Genomic DNA, 11120 nt, shown 5'->3' on the forward strand with positions numbered 1-11120 from the left:
CGTGTGAAGTAATGAGTTGCCGTGGATGGCCCGTTCCTATTATGGGAGGAGATGGCGCGCAGCTAGAGCTTGTTTGTGGTGCGTAGTGCAGTCTATTCTTGGGAATGGTGAGGCGTTGACAGTCATAGCAGGGTATGATCCCTGGTTGATATATCGTGGCGTGGCCGGCAAGTAAAGCATGGTGCGGTGAGGCTACTGCAGGGTATGGCCGCAGCATGTGAACGACGAGGTCGGCCTTCTGAGGTCAGCTCGGCCTTCTGTGCTTGGTAGCCTTCTGAGCTCGGCTCGGACTGCATAAGCTCGGACTACATGAGCTCGGCTTGCACGAGCTCGGCCTTCTGAGCTCGGCCTGCATGAGCTCGGCTCGAACTGCATGAGCTCGGGCTAAATGAGCTCGGCTCGGACTGCATGAGCTCGGCTTGCATGAGCTCGGCCTTCTGAGCTCGGCCTAAATGAGCTCGGCCTGCATGAGCTCGGCTCGGACTGCATGAGCTCGGCCTGCATGAGCTCGTTTCGGACTGCATGAGCTCGACCTGCTGTCGGATTTGGATGTTTTAATTGTATTTGTCCATTTTCCCCCCAATAGATAGACATACATAATACATCACCGTTGATAGCCATTCATCTGATATTGGCCACGAGAGCTGCACAGTATTTTATAATGCAAAAGTAGGGATATAAATGGATCGGATCGGGTCGGATCATGAGTGAACTTTCTATTCAATAGAAGATCCTAATTTTAAACTCAGATCCAATTCAATAGAAGATCAGGTCGGATCGAATCCACCGCTATAATATTTGACCCAATAAGATATTCAGGTTAGATTCATATATGATAGGCTTAATATAAAAATTTTGAATACAATTAAGATCAGCGCATCTATAGCTTCAGAATTTGCTTGTATGCCATGAATTGCGGCGAATGCTGCACAGTATTTTATAATGTAGAAGGCTCACCGCGGGGAATCCTGGGACATACCGACGGAACATCCTTCTTTATGCGTGTTTACGAGAGTACCGGCACTAGCGAACTTCAACAACTATACCCCAAGAGCTCCCCTGCTTACGGCCGTTGGGAATACGCAAGCCTTTAATGCCCCCACCCAATTCCAACTCCCAAGTCCTAAGAGCTTTCCCAAACCCCTCCAAAAGCCCAACCCTTTCCTCTCCCCCTCCTCTCTTGCCCCTCCCCCATTTCTCCCATCAAAGCTTCGGCCGCCAGATCTCAAACGCTGCTTCCATCCGCCCATTTATAAGAGAGATTGAAGGAGCCCAACCGCCCATCTGCTGTTCAACCGCAATGCCGGCTCCTTGTTTTGGTACTGTGGGCTTTGTGTGAAAGGATTAGAGAAGACCACGTGGGCGGTGCCGGCTTTGGAGTCTCCGACACGAAAGCCGGGCGTTTTATCATTGGTTGGGGTAGATGACCGAAACTTCAGCGGCGATCCCAAAGGTATACTTTTTGAGTTTACTTGCGGGCTTTATCTTGATCTGGTAAGAGTTTGGAGGTAGGACAAATTTGAGTGTTTTGGAGTCGACCTCTTGGAGAAAGACTGATCTGGTGAGTCACTTGGTACTATTGTTGCAAAAAAGACAGCTTTTTGGGTTTTTGTGAGGGTTCTGAGGCAGATTACATCATAGAGGAGACGAGTTCTTCGATCTTGAATCAAGGTTTTTGGGAGTTCTGGGTGGTCGGAGAGGCATAAAGTTTGTTTTTTGTTAACAAAATTAGTGAAAGCTGAAGAAATTCTGATATCTAGGGGGAAGCCAAAAGGTAGCCAAAGAATTAGATAACTGGGTTTTGCTGAAAGCTGTTAGAAGTATTGAAGCTCAGAATTGCTGTTGGTTGAATTGTTAAATTGTTTTTGCTGTGATTCAGAGAATTTGATTACTGGGAACATATAAGGAATTTCAAACTTGGGAGATTTCAGTGTGTTCTGCTTGGATCAAGATGGTTGGTACTGTTGAAAGGGATCGTGGTTCTCTTCGCTTTAATGGATCTATTCACAGCTCCAATGGTGCTGAAGAAAGGCTTGATGAGCTCCGTCGCCTTCTCGGCAAGTCTGACGGAGATCTGTTAAAGATTGTGGGTATAGGGGCCGGCGCTTGGGGCAGTGTTTTTGCTGCTCTCTTGCAAGATGCTTATGGTCATTTTCGTGAGAAGGTTCAGATTAGGATATGGAGACGGGCCGGGAGAACGGTTGACAGGTCCACAGCAGAGCATCTATTTGAGGTAATCAATTCTAGGGAGGATGTTTTGAGGCGTCTGCTTCGACGTTGTGCATACTTGAAATATGTTGAAGCAAGGCTTGGGGATCGAACGCTGTATGCAGATGAGATCTTGAGGGATGGCTTCTGCTTGAACATGATTGACACACCACTCTGCCCGCTGAAGGTTGTGACGAATTTGCAAGAGGCTGTATGGGATGCTGATATCGTTGTGAATGGTTTGCCTTCCACAGAGACCCGCGAAGTGTTTGAGGAGATCAGTAGATACTGGAAGGAGAGAATCACTGTTCCAATTATAATCTCTCTGGCAAAGGGTATTGAGGCAGCTTTAGATCCGGTTCCGCGGATAGTAACGCCTACACAGATGATCAGATGTGCAAGTATGTACTCTTCCTCTTTTCCACTGGCTTATAATGGTCATGCAAGGGGTTTTAGATTGTTAGCTTGGTCACTTGTTGAGTCCCCAATTAGTTGGAAGTGAGCAGTTTGTAACTGCCAACAATAAGATAGATAGAAAATCTATGGAACTAGGCAGACATCGGTCTTCAATTGTTCTAAGAATTGTGTCTCAATTTTATGTCTCGTCTTTATGGCTGTTCTTCTTTGACATAAACATATATTTGATTGAACAGAGATGTACTGCAAAATTATTGGTATTCTAGGATGTATTATAGGTTCAGAATATTAGAAGAGCACCATTTTTTTTCTTTAAAAAGTCCCAAGACATCGCAAACCACAGATTGGATATACTTATGAAACGTTAGTTCACTATTGTTCTTGTATTTTTATAACTTAGTTGCAGTTTTTGTACCTTATCTCCAGACAGGAAAACAAAGTACAATATCCATATAGCTTTGCTTCCACTCTTTTTCCTTTTTCTTTCTTTTTTTTTTTTGAGCTAAATGGTGGTGCCACCCCTGTTTTCACTTGTTTTGTCATAGAATAAATTAGAATTTTCAATTTGATGTCATACATTGATGATATCATTTTTTTGATATTGGAAAAAAATATACTTGACCCTTTACAACTGTTCCTATTTGATGATCATCTTGTTTTTGTAATCTCAAAAATATATTTGTTGTGTTCTTTTTCCGTAAGTAAAATTCATCACTAAATTTCTTTAAAGAAATAAATCTCTTTAAACACATCTATTTATTCTTTTTTTTTCCAGATATTTTTTCCTTTATCCAGAAATACTGTTTTAGATCTTGTAAATTTTAAGATATTATCCCCATTTGAGTCTTTGGTTCATTTTCTCTTGTCTCTTCTAATCTTGAATATATGCCTGGCAGCTGGAGTTCCAATTGAGAACATTCTTTATCTTGGGGGCCCAAACATTGCTTCGGAGATTTATAACAAGGAATACGCTAATGCTCGAATATGTGGATCTGATAAGTGGAGAAAACCACTTGCTATGTTTTTGAGGCAACCACATTTCATTGTGTGGGATAATAGTGATCTTGTCACTCATGAAGTTATGGGTGGCCTGAAAAATGTATATGCTATTGGTGCTGGTAAGTTTAATATTTTGTCAATATTTCATTGTTTGAAAACAAAAATAAACTACAATAATATTCATATATTTTTTAGTTCTCTAATGCATAATGGAGTCATTGAATAGATTATAGGCAGACATATAATGATGCTGTTGAGCAGAAGTAATCAAAAGAACAGATGAAATTATGCTTTAGCCCTATCTGCGGTTACAGGGAAGTGTTACTTCAACAAGTCATCATTTGTGCATTGCTACAATATAGTTTCTCAGAAGATTTATGGGACTTTGTCGTATGAGTCCCTATTGGTATGATGATCTGGGACAATATTTTGACTCCCAATTTGAAGAAACAAATAAGATAATATGGATATGGCAACAAGAGTAGGAAAGGTCTGTACAAGGAGGGTTTCACATGTGGTGGCAAAGTAAGAACATGTTATATATTATAAATTTGTAATGACAGTGGACAAAATTCTTCGTAGGAGTCATCATGTAGAAGGGTCGATAAAAAGTTGATCATGAAAAGGGGCATGGCCTGCTTAATGTTTTTTTACTTTTTCTCTATTTTCTTAACAAATTTCTGGCCTGTTAACTCTGCATCTTACACCTTTTTAAATCCGTATCAGGCTTCAAGAGTTTTCTTCACCTTTTTTCCATATTAAAGTTGGCCATTGCATAATGCACAGTAAACTCAAGAGTTATGAACCAGCATAGCAGTTCCTCTTCATGTCATTTCTTATAGTTGCAGTAAAGCTTGCTGCATATGTTCACATTCCTTTTCTTGCCATGAACTTTTGATTTATTATTCATCTTAGAGTTTGAACTGCAAAAGTTTTCTATTTATATTTTTTTCCCAAATCAAATTATGTCTTGGCATTGAATAACACAAAAAATAATCAGGATATATGAAACCCTAAAGTAATTTATTATCTTCTTATGGTGTTAGAGTTGAGGTATGTACTTCTTGTTCTGTTTTATGAACCATTGACCTTTCAGAAGTGTGTGGAATTGGTTTTTAAGCAGGATTAATGAATGTGCATCGTAGTCATATTTCTCTTCCAGCCATTTCTTATTTTGCCACCTTATATAATTATACCATAGAGGACATTAGAGAACAAATTTGAATGATCATTATTATTTATACTAGGCATCAGTTATCCATATGACCCTTTCTGGCAATCATTTAAAAAGTAGGCACTTCTTTAGCACCAACTACCATAAACCATCATATATCACAGTCCTCTTTCTTACCATCTAATCAATTATCTAACTTCAAAGTTTTCCTTTCTTTTGGCCGAGAAAGCACATGTTTGTCTATATACTCCTCCCTCTTATAGGTAGAATCCTTAAGGAAAAATAATTATATTATTTATGACAAACTTTCATAACTATATCAATTTTAAACAATGTTATGGAGGATTGATAAATAGGAAGAACTACTAAAGATATAAGGGGATTTTAATGTGTAAAATTGTAATGCTTTGTATAAATTAGGCTATATTTTTAATGTATCTTGGTAACCTGACAACAAATGAAGGGTGGTAATATTCTATTTAACTTGGTATTATGGAACAGCCTTACTAATGTTTAAAATATATGGTCATAAACTCTACTTTCAAAGTAGTTCTAGCAGTTAATTGACTATTCATTTGAGCCCAGACTGCTAGCATTAAGTGAGGCAGTCACGATGATTTTGAGGGAAAAATCGTTTCTGCTTAATATCTATACAACGCAATGTGTTGTATGCATTATAAAATTAAAAAACGGAAAAATACTGAGTGAGATGCTCAATTTAAGGGAAAAATGTGACACTATTAATTTCATCAAAATAGTTTCTTTCTAAATCATTCAGAAGCCAAGTAACTATAAGAGAGTAAGATCATGCAAAATGCATGAAAAGATGATGGAAAAGGAACACATAAAAGAAGGAAGTGTAAAAGAGAGGATGATGAAAATTGCCAGGATATAAGAAAAACAGTAAAAAGTTCAACAATACATGAGTTATCATGAAGATGCATGAATAATTAGATATAAGAGGGCTTTCAAATTACTCAGTCAACTGGTTTTCACAGCTCACCATAATATATCTCTCAAATGGATGGACTTAAGCCTGATGAGTTGGATCATTAGTGGTAAAGAATGTGAAGTATGAGAAGTTAGTCCTGTCCTTATGTCTCTATTTTTTATCTGCAATACCTCTCAGCATCTGGTTCTTAGAAGAAGAAAATAACAAAAGGTAAGTGAATGGTGAGGAGATGTTTCCTATTTAGACTTAGAAGGTGAAAACTTGATACACTAGATATATGAGCTTGCAGAAGGATGCACACACGGGCATCTATGGTGGTTCTCAAAATGATTGCTAATATGTGGTGATTCTAGTGCAATCTATGAAGCTCCATGTAGATTCTTGAATTCATATAGGTCAAATATTTTGTCTAGAACAAGAACTGAGCAGCTGTTATGTTATTATTGTCCATAAATTTATGGCAGAGTTGTGTTCATGAGTTTCGAACATGTTCTAATTATAAATATAATGGTCTTCAAAAGGAGGACTTGATTATGCATCAATACTGGATAAATTCTATGGTTGCTGATATTTAAATTCTCTTTAGTTGCTGAACTTAAAATGTTATAGAGTCAAAACAGGCTTACTAAGATGTGTTGCAACTCCACCAATCTTTAGAGTTAATTGATGACGATAAATTTCTTCGCTCCTCTCGCTAATATTAACAATGTGGATCATAATAACTTGTCATTAATAACTAGCTAAAGTTAGGACCTGGGCCATGTCATATGGGTTGTATGGAATAGTCACCGCTTTAGGTTCATTGCTCGAATGATTATTTGTCTATGAAGATATCACTGATTGCCAAAAGGAGGGAGTTGAAGGTCAGAAAGAATGGGTAGAGCCAAAAGGAATTAACTTGCACAACATGACCATATTAATTAATGATAAGAATGGATTAGAGACCTAGATGAGGAGATATATCAAAAAGTATTGATTAGTCTCTATTTATGCATCCGTGATGTCCTGTCAAAGAGAACTGTTTCTTATTCTATTACATGTTACTCTTTTGTGTAGTCCTGTTAATTTGGTCTAAGAGCAATTCAGTTGAGTCATTTGTTTGGCATGAATTTATTGATTATTTAACTGTCATTCTGCTTATTGGGCTTCATCCAACCTGTGAACTCTCACTACTAAAATTTCACTCAATCAAAATTTACTTGTGAAATGTTATGATTCTTTCAGAACTAGTTCAATATTTCACTCCCTTTTTGGTGGATCAGCTTGATCCCAGTGATTGGTACATGAAATGATACTGCTTGTGAATTTTCATCCATTGTTCATATTTTGCAATGTCCACTTCTTAGTTTATGGAGCTAAACATGTTTGTAACTCCAACCTGTTTTGGTTATCATAATAGTTATTGCTCAAAAGGTGATATTATTTGAGTACCATTTCACAAGTTTACATAATTTCAGTGCTTTTTAATATGGTCTTACCCTTAGGCTGCATTTGGCATCCTTGTCACTTTCCTTATAAAACAGGAAATCTGTTTCTATTTTTTCCCTAAATCTTTGACTCGGATTGGAACAAATCACTATAATTCGTCCGCGCCTACGGATCAGTCGACATTTTTCACAAATTTGACGAACAGAAGTCTTTATTTTCAAATACTTCTAAAGCTGAGTCATATTGAGGTTCCACCTTTACAAACTTCAAAAAGTGACGATGCTCTACCCGCATCTGCTGAAATCTGAAAGGCTTCGGATAAGCCAAAATAGGAATTTCCTTTGCAATGCTTTTCCGATAGCAGATCTTAGGCATGCAGCCACTGGCGATCATCAGGTGGTAGAGGATATGTGAGATATACCATGAATTGCAGCACCAATTCTGTGTCATCCATCTCATGGATACCCATTGAACAAATGCTGGCGAGGGTAGCATAACCCTTGACGTTCACATACTTCCCAATTCCTCCCATCATCCCGCTGTGGGATGTTGTTGTTGTTGACAACGCCATTGTTTTCATCATGGCAGAGAAGTGCTGTGGATTGGGAGGACGGTTTGGTGGAAGAGGCAGTAGGGAGGGAAGAGGGAGGAACTTCTTGGTGAAGCAGGTGTGAGTGGAAAGCAACGAGGTAGTAGTCGCCAAGGGCAGAAATAAATTATGAGAATTGAGACTTGATTTGATTTCATGGCTTAAAAAGTTCTTTTTAAAAATAGTGAAAGTAAACATTTTTTATTTCTACTTTTTCCATAAACTATGAAAGTTACTTTTAAAAATAAAAAATAAAAATAAGGGAATCAAGTATCTTTCTTGCACCGGATTTCATGTTTTCACTTCTAAATATGAAAAAAAGGAAAAAAATGAATACCAAGCAAGACCTTACTTTTCATGGTTGCATCTTAATTTACCTATCCTTTTTAAGATGCCTATTCTAATCTCTTCCTGGAATCATGCTTATGCGAATTGGTCTTATTTCTTCAGGGATGGTAGCTGCTCTGACAAATGAGAGTGCAACTAGCAAATCAGTATACTTTGCCCACTGCACTTCTGAGATGATATTTATTACTCATCTCTTGTCAGAGCAGCCAGAGAAACTTGCTGGTCCATTGCTAGCTGATACCTATGTAACCCTTTTAAAAGGTCGCAATTCATGGTATGGTCAGATGCTAGCGAAAGGGGAACTGAGTCCTGATATGGGTGATAGCATCAAGGGGAAAGGGATGATTCAGGTTAGCCTCTTGATCTTTTACTTTGGTACTCTTATAATCATCAGAGATATTTGTACTCAATCACTCCTGGAGTTCCAAGTTGTTCTGCGTTTTGACTCCCTTGCATTTGCTGAACTGGTGTTAAACCAATAGACATTTTACTTGTTTCACTAAACTAGAACTAAGTATCTCACATGATTTAGCACTATATTGTATTTAATGCATTTGAACAAACTCACATTCTTCTTTGCTTCATGCAGGGTGTCTCTGCAGTTGATGCATTCTATGAGCTTCTCAGTCAGCCCAGCTTAAGTGTACTGCATCCTGAAGAAAACAAGCCCGTTGCTCCAGTTGAGCTGTGCCCCATCCTCAAAACACTTCACAGAATTCTAATGAAAAGGTTGGACTCCATCCCCGCATCTCTTTTTCAAATTTCTGTTGTAATCGAGAGGATTCGTGAGCTAGCTTACATCACTAGTAACTTCATGTGATTTCTGTCCTTAGCTCTTATGAATAAAAATGGAGGAAACACCTTTAACTTTCAACATGAGATACCAATGCAATAAGAATTTTGATTGGCTAGTTGTCACATGTATGTCCATCCTGCTCTTTGCCTCCTCATCTAGCGGGTGATGAGAGGATGTGTGTTGCTTCCCTTTTCTACCATACAAGAATACATACCCTCAACAAATGGTTGAATAAGATGACTTTATATTGTCATCAGGATCTGAATAATTCTGTTTTCCTGTTGGAGTTGATTGTTGTTGGCATGGCTCATATGATTATGGATTTGGGATCTGCAGGGAAGTTTCTACGCAGGCCATTCTTCAAGCATTAAGAGATGAAACCATGAATGATCCTCGTGAGCGGATTGAGATTGCACGAAGCTTCTACAGACCGTCTCTTCTTGGCCAACCTTGAGAGCATCAGTTGATGATCAAGTAACGAAAAGACACAGAACTGGTCCACCTTGTTATACCGTTGAGTTTAGTTTTATGCAATGCGCTTGTTAGAGCTTAGTGCATATGTTATTCAGTTAACAAGGAATTATGCTTGTTGATCTGTACTATATTTAAGCAAGCCTGATTTAGATTTTTATTTGTTACATAAATAAGAAGGCATCCAATTGAATCACAAGGATATATAAAAATCCTATGCATCATGATACCCTGTGCACAAATAGAAAGCTACTGTTGTTTGGAAGAGGCGAATTAGTTTCTTCATTTATAATTGATGAGGATGTATGTGGTCTTGGGAGAAATTTGTTTCAGATTAATTGATTCTATCTCCTGGTAAGAATTAAAGTTTTACCACTTGCTGGCCTGGTTCTTCTTCAACTTGAGACCATCCACTTAGCAAATTGTGTTATCAACACATTTTTTTTATATAACCCATCCAGATAATTTTACTAAAGGAGACCAACTTCTAGCAGCTGGGATTCTCTAGTTTGGTTTCGTGGCCTCCATCCTTTTAACTTTTTTCTCCATGGTCCTCTGCCAGAGTCATCCTTTTCCACTGACAGTATATGGCACATATCCAGATAACAAGAGCTTGTTGGCTTCACTACCTTTTAGAACATTTAGTCACATTGCACCTGTAGGGTGTTTATATTGTAGCTAGGTGGTCTAGTACCATTAAAATGATTTAGCACTATCAAGGAAGCCATCCTAGAAAATAAAATGCTTCCTTTCTGCCAAGATATTTTATGTTTATGAGCAAGTAATAACAGGGCTAAAAAAAAATGATGTCTTGCATTTTGGATGAATTTGCAAATAACCCTATATGTCCAATTGCTTAAATGCCAAGATTGCATTTTCCGAATTGGTGCAATGTTGCCCACCCTTCTTCCAATTAAGGTCAGAGCTTGCCAGCAGTGCTTACTTATCAGTTGACGTAGGCATAGTTTGCTAGAAGTGCTTACTTATCGGCTGACATAGAGGTAATTAGATGTTGATTGGATCTATCATCACCATCACCCCCATGAACAAAACCTACTTTCAAATCCCAACCCTAACTCCATCCCCTTTTCCAACCCTCCTCCCTAAGACTACCGCATAGCCCCTGCCGGTGACCCTTTTGCCTCAGTCACCACTGCCCTATCCTCTTCTTCTCCTTCTCCCTCTTCCTATTCTTTTCCATCTCCCTCTCTTTCCTCCTCTTCTTCTCCCTCTCCCTCTTCCTTTCTTTCCGCACCATGAGGAAGAAGTAGATGACACCACACGATCAGATGTTGGCCTTGGCACCATTGTAACTCTTATGGGTGAGGATCTTGGGGGCCACGTAGGCTGGGTGCCCCCACAAAAGGTGTGGAAGAGGTCCCTTCTTTCTCTGTTCCAGTGGACTAAGATCGTGGACCATTTTTCAATTTGAACATGTTGGGTTGGCATTCGATTGCAACTAGTAGACACAAATTAGCAAGCATATGACCGCCACCTCTTTCATTAGGCAACTACTTAAGTACTGTACTTCTATTGATTTATCCTATAGATGAGAGAGTTAAAGTTCTAAAGCCCTTTTAGCAACAAAAAAAAAAGTTCTAAAGCCTTCATCCTTTTGTGCTTAGACTGTCTTTGTTCCTCCATGACAGTTTTCACAAGCCAAAATAGAGATGGAGGATTAACATTATAAAGAGACCAAATGGCTCCATGGTAATATACTCCTAGTTATGAGTTTTTG

The 11120-nt window shown here is 38.7% G+C and overlaps 1 protein-coding gene across 1 annotated transcript; it reads left to right on the forward strand.

Moving 5' to 3' along the window:
- Positions 1-912: 912 nt before the first annotated feature.
- Positions 913-9606, forward strand: LOC120106219 (putative glycerol-3-phosphate dehydrogenase [NAD(+)] 1, cytosolic). Its single transcript, XM_039119156.3, has 5 exons — positions 913-2609; positions 3522-3743; positions 8218-8465; positions 8705-8844; positions 9248-9606. The coding sequence occupies exons 1-5, from the start codon at positions 1952-1954 to the stop codon at positions 9363-9365; spliced, it is 1386 nt and encodes a 461-aa protein (XP_038975084.3). The 5' UTR covers positions 913-1951; the 3' UTR covers positions 9366-9606.
- Positions 9607-11120: the final 1514 nt, after the last annotated feature.

Source organism: Phoenix dactylifera, chromosome 8 (genome assembly GCF_051530095.1).
Source record: "Phoenix dactylifera cultivar Ajwa chromosome 8, Ajwa_hap1_PhDact_Kaust_v1.1, whole genome shotgun sequence".
Classification (NCBI taxonomy): domain Eukaryota; kingdom Viridiplantae; phylum Streptophyta; class Magnoliopsida; order Arecales; family Arecaceae; genus Phoenix; species Phoenix dactylifera.